The 21,495-nt window shown below is 41.3% G+C and overlaps 1 protein-coding gene across 1 annotated transcript in view; it reads left to right on the top strand.

The window, feature by feature from the left end:
• Positions 1 to 21,495, top strand: part of cacng7a (calcium channel, voltage-dependent, gamma subunit 7a) — a 46,857-nt gene that overhangs the window by 8,423 nt on the left and 16,939 nt on the right. Inside the window, exons 2-3 of the mRNA XM_030741208.1 lie at positions 11,732 to 11,927; positions 14,632 to 14,718. Coding sequence (XP_030597068.1) covers positions 11,732 to 11,927; positions 14,632 to 14,718 — 283 coding nt within the window. The remainder of the gene's footprint in view (positions 1 to 11,731; positions 11,928 to 14,631; positions 14,719 to 21,495) is intronic.

Consider the following 21,495-nt stretch of genomic DNA (forward strand, 5'->3'; position numbering starts at 1 on the left):
TAACACCGCCTGCCTGCCAGCCAGCCAGCCAGCCCTGGTGTGTGTGTGTGTGTGTGTGTGTGTGTGTGTGTGTGTGTGTGTGTGTGTGTGTGTGTGTGTGTGTGTGTGTGCGTGTGTGTGTGCGTGCGTGCATGCATGTGAGTGTGTGCATGCGTTCGGACTTTCCTCAGTTTTTGGGCCAAGGTCTTTCCCTGTAAGCGCTCATTCATTTTTCTTCTTCCTCCTCTTTTATTCTTTCACTGCATGCCCGTCTCTACCTTGCTCTTCAGCACAGTCTCTGTGCGTGTGCGCGCGTGTGTGTGTGTGTGTGTGTGTTTACCTGCCACATAAGCTAATTATCTTTATCAGTCCAGGAGTCGTTGTGCAGTCTCCAGGATGAGGGTTTGGTTCCCAAAGCTTTCTCTTTTCAAGTATTGCTTTGAGAAATGAGAGCCTTGTTGTGGCTCTCAGCTAAATTCCTGAAAAGTCTTAAAGAATTGTGATGCTATTTTTATGTTGTTTTCATCCTTCACCCATCTTTCTTTTTTCCATTCTTTCCTGATTTAACTGCTTTTGGAGTTGATTTCCTCCTTTTCACCCTGTTCCTTTTCTTCATAATCCTTTTGACCAGTTCTTGTGTGTCACAGCATTCACAGTCCCACCCTTCCTCTCCTTGTTTATTCCATTTCACAAATGAATCTGAGTTCTTTCATGGAATAATGCTTCTGACCTTCTGATTTCATCTTCGTCTCTCTTCCTCTTCACGTTGTCTTTCAGTCTTTTCCATCTTTAAAATCCATCTTTTTCCCTGCCAGTTGACATGAGGCTCCCACTGCTGACAGAGGGACATATTGCCTTCTCAACAGAAAACAACCCCCCCGCCCCACCCCCAGCATTAGTTAACTAACCTGGGGATGCCATCTGTGGAGCCCTGCCCAGCACCATGGGACATGTGGAGTTTTCTTGGTGCTCAGCAGTGACTTTGCCTTGCTCCACGCTGACCTATGGCTGCTGCAGAGTCTTTTATCTGCTTCTTGTTTTAATTCTTTGCCAGTTCCTATTTTTAGGGGCCAGGATTTCAGGGTTTCTGAGCTAGAAATTTTCCAGAAGTCACAGCAAACAACACATGCTTTAGATTTGATATTGGTGAAAGAACGTGGCCAGAAAGTCTGCAATCATGACTCCATATTCAGTGAGTGCCACACAACAGTGAGCCAGCCGATTATTATAAAACAACATACTAATTTAATCAACATGTTTATTTATTTATATAATATTCTAAACATGACTAAGAGGGTGATGTACTTCCAACAGTGTCAGGAACTAAGTGCTTATAAATGTGTGAAGTGAAACAGTGAACATTTTTTAGGAAACAATGGTGACAATGGCAATAAGACGTGAGATGCTGTCAAAAGGAAAAATGTGAAAACTGTGGAATTCTGACATTTAGCATGACTATGTGTGCAGCAAGGAGTTTGTCTCCGATCAGTGAAACATATAATTGGCAATTTTATGCCCCTAAATTCTGGTAAATTAAGCTGAATCATTTTGAAAGTGTTCAGCTCACATCAAAGTGACTAACAACTGTATCTTGTTAACGCTGCTAACGTAGAGTTCACTCTATGAAGGGATTTCAACCTGTTGTCTAGTTACAGTAGCAATTCCAAAGCTGATATTTTCAGTCATTGGCATTTTGTTCATGCAGAGTATCAGGCTGACCCTCTGATTGGTGCAAAAGTTCAAACCATTTTTCTACTTTTTTTTTTTTTTTTTCTTCAGCCTTTTGCCAATAACTTGATTGCACTGTTTTCCAAAGCTGACCACCCTACTGTGACCACTGCCTGGAATCAGTTATGACCTGGACCCCATCCCTGGTGTCCTGGTGCACCCCTTTGAATTTAGCTGCCTTTTACTTCAAATGTAAACTCAAGTTATCAAAACAACCAAATTTCCAGAAATAATACTGAAGACAGCCCTTTGGTGTGTTCAGCGGTAAGGCCACATTAGTCCTGATGTCCCTTTCATACAGCGGCATTGTTGCTCAGCTGATTTGACTGTGACCACCATTTTAGCACAAGTTTCTATGAAAATAAAAGTTTGAAGCCCCCGAACATTTACATAACTCCTCTCACAGTAAAATCCAGTTTCTTTATAGCTCACATTAATCCCTAATTATCCCCAAATTTTCACGTTTTTATCAAATTCAGCTCAGTCCAGCTTGTCTGTGTGTCACACAGGACTACAGCCATAACTTTTTCATTTAGTAACACAATGCAGCATCATAATCACCATTAAAGAGGGTTTGTAGTAGATAAAAAATATCTCTTAGACTGTGCTGCACAATGGCCTTCTTATTAAGTAAATGGCCTATTTCCAGAAATTAATTCAAATTTTTCAAAGCTCCTGATTAAGGGGAACTTGTTATCACTCATACAGTGACAACCCCGTTTTATTGCCTTAATTAGTAAGGCACACTAATTCATTAAGTTGGACTTCATTGAGGATACTTCTGAGCTTCCAAGAAAATTGGAATTAATAATAAGTTCAAATTAAAATGTTAATTGTCCAAAGAAATATTGGAACCGTTTGCTTGGTAAAGAAGAATGTGTATCTTTACGATTATATGCTGAAGGAGCATGTGACAGGTTAACACTGCTTCAGGTGATCAATCAATCAAGCAATTAGAAACTGCAACATTTAGGATGAGGAGAACAAGACGAGGGACCGCACAAATAATGAAGTCAGTATTTTCCATGTTTAAATGCTGTTCAGCAGGTAAATGCAGCACTGCTGTACTCTAGATTACTCTTAAAAGCTTGGCTTCTGGAGAAGACGATATACACGAATGGGTGTATGATGGCTTGGATTGGAAACTGTGGTGACGAGGGGTCTCGTGTAGTACTAGTTTAACATTTAAGGAAAAAAATATTGACTTTAGCAGACAGCAAACCAACAATGATCCTGTCAGTGTTCAGTCAGTACTGAGGTTCTTGTTACGTGAAGGTACAAAAGTGTTTGAACAAACAACAATGACTTCAACAGAAACCGAGTCAGCAATCAAGACGGGACGTTCTGAAAGTGTAAACATTTCATTTCACTGTATAAAATCGCTCGTGTCAGAGCGCTGCTGAAAGCAAACAACACTGACAACAAAAAGAAATAGAGAGAAAATTTGTCTGTGTGTGGTCAAGGAAAGGAGAAAATGAGACTAAAAGAAAGGCAGTGAATGTTGCCAGAGGAGAGGAGAAGCAGCCTGGCTGAGTGTAATAGAGTGCAGCTTTCAGCACCAGAGTAGTGGACAGCTCCCACACTGCTCACACACAAAAACAATACTCCCAAATAATCCATGGTTCACAAATTATAATTATAGTTCAAGTTTACAATGACTTTGTTCATTCTTGGTTTTTAAAAAGTCGGAATTATTTTAAACTATTTACAAGAGCATTCCCATCTGGCACTAATAATTACATTTTAAGCCTGAAAGAGCCTCAAAATCAGTTTCAAGGATTTCATGCATTATTTTTAAGGAAACTTTATAGAAACAAAAATTATATTGTATTATCATTATAATTATTATAATTATTATTATTATAAACATGGCATACACCACACACACACACACACACACTTTAGAAAAGGCAAGTGTTGCTGCTAACATGACAAAGAATGCAAATTAATGAAATGCTTCTATTTTTAATGCATTATTGCCATTCTCATTTGCAGTCATATAAAACAAAATTGTTTACATGGAAACATTGTTACAATCTGTACACACTGAAATAAATCTCACCTTAAAAATGTGTTCTGCAGTTTTTCCCCTTTCTTTTACACTTTTTGACCAATCCTTCTCTAACCACTTCATTTATTTGACCTTTTCCCTGCTCCTTTTCTCCATCAAACATTTTCTCTCTCCTTTTTTATCCGTCTCTTCTTCCTTCCTTTACGATGTTCCACTTTTTTAAAAGTTCCCTTCCTATTAAACTCTCTTTAATTGCTGCCTTTCTTCACCTCTCCTCCTCTCATTCCTTACTTAACCCATCCATTTCCCATCTGTCCTCCTTCTTTCTCCCCCTCCACCTTTTATCCTCTGCCCTCACCTTTATTATGTTCCCTTATCCTCATCTACCACTTTTCTCTTCCCACTTTCCCATCAGTCCTTCTTTCCCACATCATTATCTCAGACTGTTTGTTTCTTAGCACCACTTCTCTGTTCATCTGTAATTCATTACATCGCCTCTGCTCCTGGATTGTCCCTGCACACGCATAGTTAGTTAGCAGCATGGTGGAGCCTGGGAATTGTGGTTGTATTCTCAAGGCTTAAACTACAAAGAGAACCTCATCCCAGCCCATTTGTTGTCTGCTATCTCAGCAAACACAGGCCTGGTACTGTGTGTGTGTGTGTGTGTGTGTGTGTGTGTGTGTGTGTGTGTGTGTGTGTGTGTGTGTGTGTGTGTGTGTGTGTGTGTGTGTGTGTGTGTGTGTGTGTGTGTGTGTGTGTGTGTGAGAGACTATAACTATCCGAAACATTTATGCACTGACCCAGCAGTTCTTGTCCTCCAAACCCACATTTCTTCAGGCTTCTGTCTCTCTGGTGTTTTAAAGCTACAGTTGAAAAGAAAAGTCATTTACAGATAAGCATAAGCTCCACCAATCAGTTCAGAATTGGTTCAGAATCAATAAAAAAAAATTGATCTTTGTGCAGATGCTCATTTACAATATAAATATGTTTGACAGAAAATATAAGGATAGAAAAATGTAAATGCTATATTTAATACGGTGCTCCATATAAGGAACAATATATTAAAATAGATACTCCGAAGTTAATTACTTTTTTCAATGTGTACAAAGGAAGTAATTATTTTTACAGTAAATAAATGAATAAAGTAAAACGAATATATTTACGAATAAAGAATCTATTGTGCCAAAAACCGCAGTTCCTTCAGTGGCCACTGACCACAGAAGAAATCAAGGCCATGTTAAAATGTTATAATTCTCCCTTTATAACAACTGTGTGGGGGATACATTTTATTTAAAGCTCGCCCATTTAAATTTTATTAGGGCATAAAATGTTCCTTAATATGCACATTTAACTGACAGTTGCTTACACAGGAGGCTGCCACTCATACTTTACAGTGAAGATGGATGCAGCTCCCGGGTCTGAAAAGTGAAGTCAAAGTGTCTTAAACCTGAATTTCTTCTAATCATCATCAGGGGGCAGCTGCTGTAAAAGCAATAAGAAGTCAGACTGGGGGAAACAAAACAGTCCTCACTTGACTCATGACCTCAGTAAACACTCTGATGAGCTCATGGTCTCAGTGAGATCCAGCCACTGCTCACTGCATCTGGTTTCAAAACACCAAGCAGGAAATGTCCAAATGTGACTGTGGGTATGTCCCATGTTTAGACACAGTCTGTGAGCTGTAACACTTACCGGTCTATGCTTTGCCTCTGCTAACTCTAATCACTGAAGTGGACCTCTTGGCAGTGACTGTAGTGCTGGAGTCCTTAACGAATACAAATAATATGATTCAATATGTGTGTAATTATAGCCTACTAGCAGCTGATCTGAGAAGTTTGTGGTCTAGTTTTGTAGTGAAATAAATTCTAGTATTTCATTAGTCTGTTGCTTAGCACTAGCTAAGGTGCTAAGCAGGTATCTGTCTCCAGGTGTTGCACACATGTTGTATATGGATGTTAATCAAAATTGCTAGTGTTAGCTGATAATTTAGCATTCCAGCTTCTTATCCAAATATGAAGTGTGGCCACAAATCAGAGGCCATGAAGCTAAAGTTCAGACCACAGACTAGTGGGTGATATAACAGTGAGTACTTTCATCTTTTATTTACAGTTTGGAGCCAAAAACTTCTATTAATAACACAAGCAATAATTTTCATAGCATTCATTAATTCCCCCAAATGAAGAAACACAGTTTACAGGGAAACAATCAAACACCCAACGAAGGCAAACAAAAACTTTTCTGTGTTCCAGATTTCTTCGTCTGACAGATGTTTCATTCATATGCAAACCTGAACATTTTAGACTTTTAGGATCATTATGACAACAACTTTTTCCATCTGTACTGCACTGCCTCCAGTCACTATGTGTGTTTCATCAGCAGAATGCAAAAAAGCCTGAATGAACTAATCAGAAAGCCCACAGAGTGAGACAGTTATCTGAGTTCTGCAGGTACTCCACTGTGTCTCTTCTGGTCTAAGCGGTGGATGGATTTGTGTTCTTTGAGTCAGCAGTGCTGAACGCTTGATTGCCTCTCGTGTTGAGCCTGACATTTGCAGCACTAAGACTGATGCTTATTTACATGAGCACAAATCACCTTTGTCTTATTCAGAGGATGTGACTTTGTGAGGCAGTGACATCTCTGAAAGTGTCTTCAGTGACATCTTATTTGACTGTGCAGAGGGAAAAGTCACTGCATTCTCTTTGCTTTTCATTTTTACTACAAGGCAAGGTACGTTATATTTCCAGAAGTATTCGCTCGTCTGCCTTCACTCACACATGAACCTGAGTAACATCAGTCTTAATCCAGAGGGTTTAATATGATGTGGGCCCACCCTTTGCAGCTATAACAGCTTCAGCTCCTCTGGGAAGACTTTCCACAGGTTTAGGAGTGTTTATGGGAATTTCTGTCCATTCTTCCAGAAGCACATCTGTGAGGTCAGACACTGATGTTGGAGAGAAGGCCTGGCTCACAGTCTCCGCTCTAATCCATCCCAAAGGTGTTCTATCAGGCTGAGGTCAGGACTCTGTGCAGGCCAGTCAAGTTCTTCCACACCAAACTGGCTCATCCATGTCTTTATGGAGCTGCTTTGATCAGTGGTGTGCAGTCATGTTGGAACAGGAAGGGGCCATCCCCAAACTGTTCCACAGAGTTGGAGCATCAAACTGTCCCAAATGTCTTGGTATGCTTGGATGCAGCTGCCATGGAAACCCATCCCATGAAGCTCTCACTGTTCTTGAGCTGATCTGAAGGTCACATGAAGGTTGGAGGTCTGTAGTGACTGACTCTGCAGAAAGTTGATGACCTCTGTGCACTATGACCCTCAGCATCCACTGACCCCATTCTGTGATTTTACGTGGCCACTTCATGGTTGAACTGCTGTCCTTCCCAATCTCTTCCACTTTGTTATAATCCCACTAACAGCTGACTGTGGAATATTTAGCAGTGACTGGACTTGTTGCACAGGTATCATCCTATCACGGTACCACGCTGGAGTTCACTGAGCTCCTGAAAGCGACTCATTCTTTCACTGATGTCTGTAGAAGCAGTCTGCATGCCGAGGTGCTGGTTTATACACCTGTGGAAGTGACTGGAACACCTGAACCAGATAAGTAAGTGAATACTTTTGGCAATGAGGTGCAAAACTCTGTGAGTGTATGTGTGGCTGCAGATTTTGTATATTCTGGAAACGTGTGCTGAGTACTGAGTACAGGTTTTACTGTCTACCACTCATACAACCTTTAAAAATTCATAACCTGTTCACAAGTTTAGGCATTTGAGCCTTTTGTTTGGTCCTTGGCTGAGTTCTTACCAGAAAGCTAAACTAGTTTTTATTAAAGTTTAGAGACTGAAACTCTCCTTCTTTTCAAACGCTCTTCTTCAAGTTTCCTGTTTGTTTGCATGTGCACACTCGCACGTACACCGTGATATACATGCGTGCCTGACATCATCTTTGCAGGGGGCTTCTGATGATGAATGTTTGACCATATCAAATATTTGTAATGGCTGAGTCATGCTTCAGTGAGCGGCTCTTCTCTGACATTGCTGAATGTGCTCTGCACCGTCTTACTTGAGTGATGATGTCACGCCTCACTCTCCCTCTTGCTTCCTATCTCTTCAGTTCTGATCTTGTCTCCTGACTTAATTTTGTTCTTGGCTGGTCTCTTATCAGCTTCTCTCTTCTCAGCATCCCCTCATAAACAACATCATAAAAGTCAGCATAGCTCCTTTAGCACCCTATTTTCAGTGTTATTTATTAATAGTAATGCAAGAAAACATTCAGTGCAGCCATAAATATCCTCTTCAAACAAGGCAATGTAAAAATGTGTCTGCTTTTTATATGAAATGTAATTTTTTGTTAAAATGGAGACAACTTCTTTTAGACCACTGGAGCGTTTTTCATGTTGGAAGTTGGACCTGCAGGGCTGGAGCTGCTGGAGTTTCTCCTGAGTTCAGCTCAGCAGGTTGACTTGTGTTCTCTGTGCGATGGTGAAATCTAAGATTAAATTTATATTTTTTTAAAAAACCTACCTACTTGAAAAGGTTGCTCTGACACTAATGGAGATATTCCAGTCAAAATGTTCCTAATTTCTGTGTTTCATGTGCTGCTTCAGAGCAATAAAGCCAATAATTCCATGCTGAAGCACTAAAGTCGGGTTTAGACTGGGAATTTACGGTCTACATTACAGAGAGCAGCTGTAAAATGTGTGTATAGATCACATGGAAAGAATCAACAGAGGTGATTAAAAAAAAATAGATGACCGAATACAGAAGCATTTTATTTCCAGAAGGATCCTCAGTTTCTCATTGTTTAATCTTTTTTGATTTGCATAGCTCATTTCTGCTGCTTGTATTCGTGATCTCATTCTTTCAGTCACTACCCAAAGTTCATGACCACAGGTGAGCGTAGGGACGTAGAGTGACCGGTAAATCGACAGCTTCGCTTTCACGCTCAGCTCCCTCTTCACCAGAACAGACCGGTGCATCACTGCAGACACAGCCTCGATCTGTCTGTCGATCTCCCGTTCCCTTCTCCCGTCACTCGTGAACAAAACCCCGAGATACTTAAACTCCTCCACCTGGGGCAGCAAGTCCCTGAGCCGGAGTGGGAACTCCACCCTTTTCCAGCTGAGGACCATGGCCTGAGACTTAGAGGTGCTGATTCTCATGCCAGCCGCTTCACACTCGCCTGCGAACCGTTCCACTGCGAGCTGGAGGCCACCATACAAGCGGCAGAAATGAGCTTCCTCCAAAGGGTGGCTGGCCTCTCACTTAGAGATGGGGTGAGGAGCGCAGCCATTCAGGAGGGGCTCAAAGTAGAACTGCTGCTTCTCCACATGGAAAGGAGCCAGTTGAGGTGGCTCAGGCAACTGACTAGGATGACTCCTGGGTGCCTCTTGGGTGAGGTGCTCCTGGCAAGTCCTACTGGGAGGAGTCCCCAGGGCAGACCCAGGAGATGCTGGAGAGGTTATATCTCTCGGTTGGCCTGGGAACACCTTGGTGTCCCTCCGGATGAGCTGGTAGAGGTGGCGGGGGAGAGAGGTCTGGGCTTAGGCTTAGCCTGCTTAGGCTGCTGCCCCCGTGACTCAACCCCAGCTAAGCGGAAGAAAATGGATGGACAGATGGATCTGCACAGCATAAGGTATCCAAGACAGGTTAAATAAAAAGCTGCACCAGGCACAGTGAGGGGTTTATGTGAAGGGTTGACTTGGACTAGGTCCCTATATTAGGTGAGGGGTCAGTATTTTGTGGAGGCCTAAAAGGGTCAGGCTCAGTGGAGCATCTTCTGCTTTCCTCTGTGAGAGGCTCAGATTAGATACCTGCCCGGAGTTACTGTGAGGAAGTGCAGAATCTCACCGCTGAAAGGGAGTGAACTGAAAATGTGGAAAGATAAACATCAAGCGTAGATGATCATTCTTGCTGTAACAGGTGTGCTAATCTCTGTCCTTACAAGATTTCATGACACAAAGAAAAGGAGAAAACAATCGTAGTGTGTGATTCCTTCACATTCACTTTAATATTGATCTCATCATCATTCACTAATTTGTGTGTTGCCACAGCTCAGCTGTGCATGCATGTGTATCTTCTGCCACAGTGCTGCAACCATTTTGTCCAGTGCAATTACTGAACTGCATTACCATGATTCCCTCTGAGCTTTAATGAGCAGCTGGCACTGAGCGTGCTGCAGGTGAGCTGAACGGCAGGTGACCTGCCAATTAGTATAAATTTATGCATGTTTTCAGCAGAGACAAGTGGGTTATTTCTCTAATTTATGCTCATGTAAAAGTAACTGACGTAAAGACAGACGTCAGAGAAGGTTTCAGATTTTTTATTTTGGGGGTGGGGGGGGGGCTTCACACCCGCTGCCTCAGTCCACAGCATGCTGAATGTGACCTCCATTTTGACTCTGTGTGAGTGTGTGTGTGTGTGTGTGTGTGTGTGTGTGTGTGTGTGTGTGTGTGTGTGTGTGTGTGTGTGTGTGTGTACATGAGAGGAGGATGTTTCTCAGCTTGTCAACAGCTGAAGCGGCAGAGGCGGCGTTTCTGCCACCTAGTGGCTGCCAGCCTGCACTGCATGTTCCTCACAGACCTGACAGGAGTCGTCAGAGTGATGGCTGCCAAAGTTATTATATTATTCTTCAAAGGAACCCAAAAGGTCATCATTCATAATTTTGCCCTTTTACAGAAAATTGATTAATTCAGCATTGTTTACCAAAGCATTACAAAATGTGCAGTTTTACAGTTTTAGTGTTTTTTTTGTTGTTGTTGTTTTTTGTTTTGAGATATTTTTTTTCCATCCTGATTTAACAGAGTTCATATTCAGGATATTAACTTTAAAATATTCTGACTGATTGTTGAGTGAATTCATATTTGATTCATACACAGACCTAATTTAATAAATGCTGTGGACATCAGTGTCCTCCCTCAGTCTTCTCCAGGTGATTTTTGTAATCTCTGCCTTGCAGGAGATGATTTGTTATCAGCACAGGAAACTTTTCCTCATTTCCTTTGTGTCATTCTGCCAGTTTTTTCTTTAACCTTTATTTTCTGAGATCAGAAGCTTTCAGTGCATCGTTTCTTACATCAGGCTCTTCTTCAGCTTAGAGCAAACTAAAGAAAGCTTTCTTTTAATGTTCAGGATTGCTTTTTAAGCTGGTTTTGAATATCATTACCTCCATATTCTTTTGTAAAATCGTGTGAAATGTCTTGAAACATCAGTGTGCTGTCTAAAAACACCTGTCTGTGACATGTTAGCATTTATTTATTTTAACAGCATTCACTTTGTTGGACATTTATGATTATTAGTGTATATTCATATATAATTCAGCCTGATTTGTTAATATTTTTAATACTGACATCTGATTTATGGAGTGAAAGACATTTTCAAATCTCCTGTGTAAAAATATGACTTTAATATTTCAGCACAATGAATTTTAAAACACATTTATTATTCATGATAATTATGCAGATTATCACACATTTCCATAGAGAACGGTACATTTGTGTATTTGAGCACACAGCTTCGTAAAGCTGAATATTTTTGTTGAATCGATGCTTGATGTAAAGTTTCATGTTGGTATCTATGGTAACAGTTTGTGCTGTTCAGGAAAACGGTTCATTTATTCCAAAGTTGTTCATGCGTGCATCCATATTTAACAGCTGCACTCAATGAAAGTCAAGAAGGATTAAAGTCACGGCTCACTCGCGTATGCACGACTCCCTGCACTCCTGCGCTGCATCTGCATATTTTAGCACGAAAAATCAATGAAATTAATCACTTTGTCTGCCCGCCTGTCATCGCTTCTCTTCCACATTTATTTCAATCTGACACCACTCAAATCCTTAGATAAATAAACTCTAATCTGCTCTATTCCTCATTTTTCTTCCCTCTTTGATGAATTCATTTAATCCAGCAAATTAATTCAGTTTTCTCCTCCTTATCTCACTGCACGCTGAGCCCTGCTGTATTTATCACAAGCAGCACTGATCACTGTGATTACGTCTCCTTTCTCCTCAGATGAGTTCATTCAGTACGAGGGCTCTGACGCTGCTCTCGTCGGTGTTCGGGGCCTGCGGTCTGCTGCTGGTGGGTGTCGCTGTGTCGACAGACTACTGGCTGCTGATGGAGGAGGGAATCGTGCTGCAGCAGAACCAGACCACCGAGGTCAAGATGGCGCTGCACTCCGGCCTGTGGAGGGTCTGCTTCGTGGCAGGTCGGTACCAGTTCCACCATAAAAATCACTTTATCGGCTCAGTTCAGTCAAAGTCTTTTACTGTGCTTTTCTGTGTTGCATAATAAAGTTTGTCAGGTTAAAGATAACTTGAGGCCAGTAATTTCAACTGTTACACCTGTTACATAAGCCTAGAAAGTTCAGAGGGTTTGAGGAGTAGCAAAGAGTGTCCATGTCAACAAAAGGGAGACAAAACTGTTCAAGTAAAAGGTTTTTATTATCGGTAACTAAAAGAGACGGACAGGCCGCTCTCACCTTCAAAAGGAAACAACAAACACAGAAGTTAGTCACTGAGCCCACAGAGAGTGTCACCAAAAACACCCTCCTCTCCACAGAGCACGAATGAGCACAGAGGCTCTCTCTGGTACCTGAGTGCTCCTCGCTCTGGCTGTAAGTACAGGGGCGGCACCTAAGGTGGGAGAGCACAAGCCACGCCCATTAGGTAACAAAAAAAATCAGCAGGCCCTGCTGGGGCTGTAACAACACCCCAAACCAAAGTTCCTGTTTAGCCAAGATTAATATTCTTGTACACAAACCTGTGAAGAAATGATGGTGCAGATTCATCAAACTGTGCAAAGGGAGCACCTTCAGTCTGAGACTAGCAGCTGTTACAGTTAAAGTTCACCTCATCAGAGAGACCATTTGTCTTATTTCTTTGTAATCTTGTGTATGTTTCTGTTTAACACTGTAATATGTTTTTTTTGTGTGTGTGTGTGCATGTTTACTTATATGTAATGATACTCTCCTTTTCTCCTCCGAAAGGCTTTGCCCTTCCCAGGCCACAGTTGTAAATAAGAACGTGTTCTTAATCTGTGTGCCTGGTTAAATAAAGGTTTGAGTAAGCCTGAGATCATTGAGCTTACTCTCTGAATCCACTCTGAGCTTTGACAGTAATTCAGCATCCACTTCAGTCCAAAGATGGTTACGGACTGAAATGGAACGGATCAAATGATAATTTATGGTGAAACACAAAATATTAACTTTCTGTCCATTATGCATCTACTGTTGATTCAAATAAATTTTGCTTTGTCATTTTTGTTGTGGTCAAGGATGAAAAATGCATGTCAGCTGTTAATGATAACAGCAGAACATGAAATGTGTCCTGACTGCTGCAGACCTACACCCCTCTCCCACAGACGGTGCTGCACCCAGTCTGGAGCAGCAAAAACAGATGACAGGAGAACAAATGTCTACATGTGTGTTGACTCAGCAGGGATGAAAGAATCATTATCTGATGCTGCAGAGCTGTGCTCTGTTACATTTCAGACATTTTTACCATATATGCAGAAAAGGTGCACAAGAAGTTCCCCATACTGCAGTGAATTCTGTGTCAGACACAAAGATCCTCCTCTTAACTACTGCCTGTACTGATGCCAGTGCCAGCTTTTAGCACCACAGAGTTTTTGGGGGGTCCAAAGTTGGAGCAGCTGACATCAGTGGGTATGGGAGGGGCCTGATTCTTAGCTTGGACCACCGGGATGTTAATGCTCAGGTCTGAAACCTGTTCAAATGTGGGCTGGCTCTTAAAAAGGGTGGAACAGGCATCTGAAGCATTGAGAAATTTTGAGTGTTTTGATAGTTTGATCCTCAAACTGAGCAGCCAGTGTGGCAGCGCCTCACTGTGTGTTTGAAACTGTTTGAATTACCATCACCCGTCTTAGATAAGAATCCAAACATGAGATCAGACGTTGGATGATTTGTAGCTAAAGACAGAACTTTTAAAAATATATAAACCACACATTATGAATGAGTGAGGACGTCGCCCGCGGGTGGATTTTGCTTTGTTTTCGAGCTGAAAGATTAAAAAAGGTGTTTTCTACACACACACCAGCAGGGAGGACACGGCAGACACAAATAGCTGTCCTTATTGCAGAAGCTGTCTGTGTGTTTCGGGTCATGATGGTGTTGCTCTGGGGAGGTGGCCATGTTTGTGTTTCCCTGTTGTCTGACGCCTGGTACAAAAGGTCAGAGGAGGGAAAACGCCCGCAGCATTTGGAAGAGAGCGTGTGGGTGAGAGAGGGAGCAGAGCCATCACATTTGTCTGCACAGTTGTGCATCATTTTCTGGGATATTTTCATATATATATATATATATAAATATATATATATATATATATATATATATATATATAATACACACACACACACACACACACAGATTTTTGTGTGTGTATTATATATATATATATATATATATATATATATATATATATATATATATATATAATACACACACACACACACACACACAGATTTTTGTGTGTGTTGCGTGTGTGTGTCCTCTCTGTGGCTACAGTTTGAGGTTAATCATTGTGTCTGCATTCAGCTCCTCTCTCTCTCTGCTCAGACCTTGTTTTCTCCTGAACCTCCTGACCTCCATCTGTCTCTGCCTCTACTTCACTTTTTCTCTCCTTTCATTCTCTGCCTCCCCGTTTCTGTTTGCTTTAACCATCTCTCGCTTTTCTTTCACCTCTCATTTCATTTGTCCTTTCTGAATCTCGTTGTCTCCGCTGTCGCTCTGTCTCAGTCTGGCTGTCTGCCCTTTCTCTTCTTACTTTGTTTATCCTGTTTTTATTTCTGCATGCACATAATTCCACAATTGTCTGCGACCCAAAGTCCAAGCCTGCCACCCGCTCATGCCTTTGCTTTTCTCTCTTCCTTCTTTCTTTGTCATTTGTCTCCCCCAGGACCAGAGAAGGGCAGATGTGTGGCATCAGAATATTTCACAGAGCCAGAGATAGAGATCACGACAGAGAACACAGCCAACATACTCAGTAAGTCACTTTCATGCATGCATGGACTCTTCTGTTCATTTGAAATGTCAAAGCTTTTACCTTCTTTTAAACCTATACTTTATCTCTCTGACGGTCACATCAGCTCATGGTTACACTTTCTTGCTGATTCTCTGACTCACTCAGAACATGTTTTGTTGAGTGAGAAACAGTCTTTGCACAGGCTCTCTGTGGCTCTGATTAAAAAGAAATAAAATGGCAAAGACTGAGCATCCTGATTAAAGAGAATGAAGCTCAAAGAATAAAACATTTGTTAGAGGAAGAAAAGCTTCATGCATATAATAAACAGCTGAAGCACGTAAGATCAGAAGTTCTGATCTTACAGGCCAGCGCATGCATTAACTTTCATTTTTAACACAGTTTATTGTTTTTGCTGCACCATGAGCTTCACTGTGCAAAGACTGGAACAACAACATCATTAAACATTGTGGCTCAGAACAGCTCACAATCAGCACGCCGATAACACAGCAACAACAAATAAAACGTAAACAAGCACTGAATAATATGACAGATTAAATAAATGAATGAATATATTTGTCCTTTACTGATGATGCGTTTGTCATTTTTCATGTGTATTTAGATTTTAAAATTTTCTGTCTGCGTATGCACTGTAATGTTTTGGAGAAGGTACGTATCCAAGGATGTGCAGGACTCGATCCCCTGCCAGGTCACTTTGACTGCAGGTTTATGCTCAGAGGTGTGGAGCTGTTCAGGATACAGATTTTAAAGCTTGAGGCACTCGGACAGAAATCTATCCTTTTGTAACGAGATGAGCTGCAGGGATGTTCGAACAGTTTGACCTGAGAAACGCGGCAGCGGCTCAGGACATACGACCCCAGTAAATCTGTGACGCATGTAGGAGTGAGGCCGTGTAAATGTAATTAAATGAATTTAATATCTAATGCGTACAGTCAGAGTGCTGTGGTAAAAATGGGATGTGCTTGAGTAGAGATTATTACAGTAGTCCAAAAGTATGAAAGTATTAAAAGAATGAATACATTTTACATGACTGAACTACCTCAGTGATTGGTTTGTGTAAGCTCTGCATCACCCACACAGACATAAAAGATTAGGCTACTGACTGAGTAACATTTTACTTTAGATTTTTCTACTAATTTTAGACATAAACACGTTTTTCAGTTCAAATATCTGTTCCATGTAAGTTAGCGATGTGTAAAAAAAATATGAAGCATGTGTAGCATGAGCTAATGAAAACATAATGATTGAAAGGTTGGGAGTCAGAAGGACACTGGTGTTTCTTTCATTTAGATTTTGCTGGCATGGCTCTGTTCTGGGACCCCCCCACCTTTATGCAAAGCCTCAGGTTTCCCAGGAGGATGTGCAGACGACTGTCAGCTGAACAGTCACTTTTTGGGTGCCAATAAATAGAGAATTAGACTAAAATCATTTTCCAAAATGAAAGAAAAGCTTCAGTGTTGCTCTGTCGCTCTTGTACTTGTGGACAGATTGAACTCAATAGGGCTCAGGTACCACTGGCTGCCAAGCCTGTCCTCACCTGCCAACAAACACTCCAGGCATCTTTGCATGTTTACTGACATGATTTTTTTACCTACAACCTTTTGTAGGATTCTGATGAATTTAAAGAAAATTAAATACGTTTCACATGAGTTATTTGCACCAAAGTTGTATCAAAAGTTTCTGGACCCTGTAAGTATCATATTTAATTTCAAACAGCACTGATTTTTCTTCCGCAGTCAATCAGTGAATTATTTCTGCGAGCTCAACAAAGATCCTCACTTAGCTTTTTTGTCTTTGAGCTCTTTAATGATTTAAGATGTTGACACTATGAACCGGCCCTCTGCAGTTTGCTCTTTGAAGTAAAGCACACACCCAGTGTTGTTAAAGACACCAGGGGGGAGACACGCGCTCTGTTTAATGCTAGATAAATGTCCTCAGGTACATGCACGAGTCATAACACTGCAGCGGCTCAGTGGGAGAGGTTACTGAATAAATCATAGACCTTACTCAACTTAGTGGTGAGCGAGCTCCAGCAGACAGGTTATGCTTATGTACACTGAAAATTTCTGATACCTGAAAATTTCTGACAGCACTAAAGACAAACTGTTTATATGTTTTATATATGTTGTTTCTTGATCTTGATGCCATAATGTTGTGTTTGAAGAAATCCTTTGCAGACACAGTCTTAATGCATATACAAAGATTTTTACAAAAAGACAATATCAAAACAGACGCTTCTCGAGCCATCTGGGTGACAGAGAGAGCCAATGATCTTCTGCACACACCAACAAAGAGAACACAAAGATTATATACCATAGTGTTGGCAAACCCCCACATTTGTAAATGGTGGGAGGTCTGGTTGAAGTCTTTCAATTGGGCCAATCTGCCATCTTTTATTCACCAAGCTTTCCCTTCTTCCTTATAACACAAGAAGAGATCATTTTACTGCATTTCTGCAGCAGCATTTGCACTAATAATCTAATAGTGCTGGTGAAGTTGAGACAGTGTCCTGATTGCTCATGAATGTGATGTAAAATCTGAGTGGAGACATGCTGGTCTTTATGAAGAATCACTGGGCGTTTCATATCATCAGGTATGGCCTCTTTATCGAGCCTCCCTCCAACTCTCAAAAATCCATTTTCCATTACTGGATCAAGCTTGAAAAGATGACTACCTTTTTTTTTACTCCTGTTCCTCGTTTCAAGGCAGATATTTCATCACCAAACCTTTCAAACTGGCAGTACTTAATAATGGCGCTCTGTATTTTCAGTATCAGAGGATAAACACCGCCCAGTGTGGCTTTAAAACTTTTCATCTCCTTTTTAACTTTGTTCTTTATTGAGTTATACCCAGTTTTCTACTGGACACAGAAGCCTTTAGTTCTTTTCTTTTCTGACTCAACAACTGCAACAGCTTTCATACCTGTAGAAAGCAAACAACTTTTCCATGGAGAGAAACAGATTGTCCACTGGTACGTGGCATTCTGTGTCTCTTTAATGGCTTCTGCATTCACTGCAGCCTCTCCTTTAACCTCTGAGTCATCACCGCTGATAGATACAGAATCTGCAGCATTAACGGGCCATTCATTTTCATTCTTGAAACTAAAATCTGGGCTGTGAATCCATCTGCTGCACTAGAGAAGATCCTCAGCTTTCACACCACAGGATGCCTCATCAGCAGAGTTCTGCATCATATCAATATACCTCCATTGTGACATGGCAGTGGCTTCTCTTATAACTGACATCCTGTTAGCCACAAAAGTGTGAACGTGCTTTGTCTCATTACTCAGTACTGTTGTACTGTCTGTCCAAAAGGTTGAAGTTTCCGGCTCTGATTTCAGCTTCCTGTCAGCTCGTACTGCCAGCACAGCAGCTGGAAGTTCCATCCTGGGATTGTCACTCTTTAATCGGGCAACTCATGCCTTCCCTGAGACAAAGGATAGTTGGATCTTTCCATTGTCATTTTGTAGCCTCAGGTATGAAACTGTGCCATAACCATGTTCATTTATGAGCTGTCCAAAGTCTTTGGGTTTAATACATCTTGCCATGCTGAATGTGCTGAGCTTCTTCAGTCACCTAGCCCACTAAAGCTAGTAGACTTGCTCCTGACTCTCTTATCCTCAGCAGTCCTTTGTAGGGCAAAGCGAGCACAGCTGGGTGATGAGATCCTACCAGATAAACGGAGAGTCACTCTGCACTCAGTAAGATGTTGTGTCATCATTTGGCCTCCAAAGAAAACAAAGTCTACATCCTGTTTTGAAACCTTGACTTGGTGACACATTGATATCAGTCGTCACTGCTATGGGGTCCTGACAAAACCTGGTAAGAACTCCAATCGAGGAATTCAGGTCAGTTCCTGGAGCAGCTGAGTGTTGAGTGAGACCCCTTTGAAACTTGCACCACAGTCAAATACCACCCTCAAGGTTTGCTTTTTTGGATGATGCGTGCCATGGTGTATAGCGCACCTTTCTTTTTTCTCCTTCTAGCTGGTTTTCTGGCACTCTCTCTGCATTACCTTTATTTATCACAGCATGGTAAAAACAGACAAACAAATAGATTTAGGCCTCTTCAACATTTTAGGTGAGGGCCCTTTGCTCAGCACGATGATGTTAGTGGGCATGGTAACATTATTGTCTCTGAAAGGTGATGTCAAACAATAATGTCCATTGATGATTTGAACTGAATTCAAGACTTTCTCTGGACATTTCAGGCTTTTCCTCTCTTGACTTCTGTCATGGTTGTATTGCTTCATCAGCAGTTCCTGTACAAAATGCAGCCTTGCACTCGGGCCCCTACGTGCCCACATGTTGCAGAAGAAACTGTATGACTGTTCATTTGTGCATCCAACTTATTTTCCTCTTCTTTTGAGCAGATATGCAACGTTTCAAGTTACACGACTCGACATGAGTCTTTGCTTATATCCAGCATCCAAAACACTTTTCTCTTTGAACAAAGTCAAGTTTCTCTTTCTTTTCATGTTGGGGCAGGCCTCCAATCTATGAGACCTTACTTGGCTTCAGGCAGATTTCCCTTTATTTTTATTTGGCTTGCATATCCAGAATTAACAGCAGCCGCTTTCTTCTCTGGGAAGCTTTATTTACACTTTTATTCTTTGGTGGAAAAATAGCGATATCCTGAATGCTTCCAGAAACTGGATTGGAAATAAGACACACTTGTCTTTTAATAAAATCAGCAGCAGCGCTGAAACCTGCGTGACAGCTGTGTTAAACAGTGTTTCTCCATTTCTCCCTTAACTTATATGGAAACTTCAGGATTATGGCGCACATGTTGAATGGTATATTCATTTCAGACAGATAACCAGTGTCCTCTATGGCATTACAGCACACACACAGAAATAAAGTAAAAACCTGCAAGGCTTTAGTACCATCAGCCAACCAAGTGTTTTCTCCGTATGCAGGGGCTCTTTTCTGCTCATTTCCAAAGTGTCGTAGTAAAAGCATCTTCGCTCTTTGAGATCCTCTATCAGGTGGCATGTGTTGACAGCTCTTGATCAGTTCTTGAGGTTATCCCCTGGTGTACTGCTCCAAGAAATATGAAGAATCCACAGTACTGGCAGCCTTTCTTTCAACACTGTGCTCAAATGTTCTGATGACTGTGCTGTTCTCAGGAGGCTCCCCATCAAAGACGGGGATGTCTCCTGGAGGCACTGATAATTAAGACTGTCGCTGCAGTAACAAAGCTATAATGTAATTTTGGCATTTCATGAGCTCAAGAAAATTGCTTTGATCAGCATTTGGTTGCCCCGTGTCACTGTGACTCCTGCTCGTGATGTGTGGTATGAAACACTGACTGAAATCCTTGAAGCATACTTGGTGTGATACTGAGAGTATGAGCTGTTGGTCCAACTCATTGTAAACCAGGTTGTCTGGGATGTGCTTCCACTGGCACTGCAGTCGTGTTTCCTCCTGTAGGTGGACGATCAAACTGCTGCTTTGTGGAACAGATTCAGTGGCAGAGGAGCTGATAAGAGGTTTATGTTTTGCATTTTCCAAATATGAATTCATACCATCTGAATGAGCTCTTGAACTCTGTACATAAGACTTTGTAATCTGAGTAATTCCTTTATTTGTCTTATTTGCTCCTCCTGAGCCTCCAGCTCATGTTTTACCACCAACCCTGGAAATGGTCATCTGGTCCACTGTCATCAATGCTCACACTTAAATTTAGCAAAGCATCATTGAGCACAGCATCATTTTTATCATCACCACATTCATTGTCATCACCGTCATCAGTATTGTCATCATTACCGTTGTCTTTGTTCTGGTCTTTGACATCAAATAGCCATGTTTCCATTTTCTGAATCGTCTCTTTTTTACTGTGCATTTGAGTTTCTGACCATTCATTTTGTTTCAACATTTCATCCTCTGGTGTTAATGGTTTCAGTGACTCTTCTGTTTCTGCACTCAGTTTAAAAACTTTTCATATTTGCACCTCAGACACATTTCAGCTTGAAAGCATCAGGTGGTGAATTTCCTGTTAATGTGTAAAGTTTCTTTATCCTGAAAATGATTTCCGTTTGATGTGAGCTGGGCTGGTCTTTTACTGGATTCAACACTTATTAATTAAATTGAGCACTTCATTATCCGCTTCACTCTGACCAGAAGGATGCATTTCTTTTCACATCACTCATTTTAATAATAATTTGCTGCCAAAGCCTTTATTTAAAGCTGTGGATAGGATATATAGGATTTACCAATATCCTAGTTTTGAGAAGGCCAATCTCTTCCACACAGCTTGCAACAACTATAATCCTTCTGAGATTCCTCAGCATTGATTTCACCTTGATGTTCACTTATCTGCATCCAATTAACATAATCAGCTGGAACAGTCCACGGAGCAGTGCTGATTTTCCATATCCATCCATTAAAGTGCAGTTTTTCAACATAATAGAGTGGTAACCCAAAGACCAAACAACCACTTAACAACTAAGTTCTTTCTATCGTGTGGTGAAAAAGGTGAGGTCCACATGTCAAACACATTATTTATCATGTAAATCTTAAAAACACCTACAAAAACTGAGTGCACGATTAAAAGAAACAAATGAGATCAAAAAGACCGTGGCTCCAATTCTGGATCTAATTCCCTACACCTGTGCTCCTAATGGCTTCCACAGGGCAAATACCCAATCTAAAACATGTGCCCCCGGTGCCCAAGCAACACTACTGCAACAGCTACACCTGACCTATAATACATATAATACACATGGAAGCTGGCAACAACAGTCTCATTTACCCCTCTCTTCTATGTCCAAAGTGTGAGC

The sequence above is a fragment of the Archocentrus centrarchus genome, chromosome 11 (genome assembly GCF_007364275.1).
Source record: "Archocentrus centrarchus isolate MPI-CPG fArcCen1 chromosome 11, fArcCen1, whole genome shotgun sequence".
Lineage (NCBI taxonomy): Eukaryota > Metazoa > Chordata > Actinopteri > Cichliformes > Cichlidae > Archocentrus > Archocentrus centrarchus.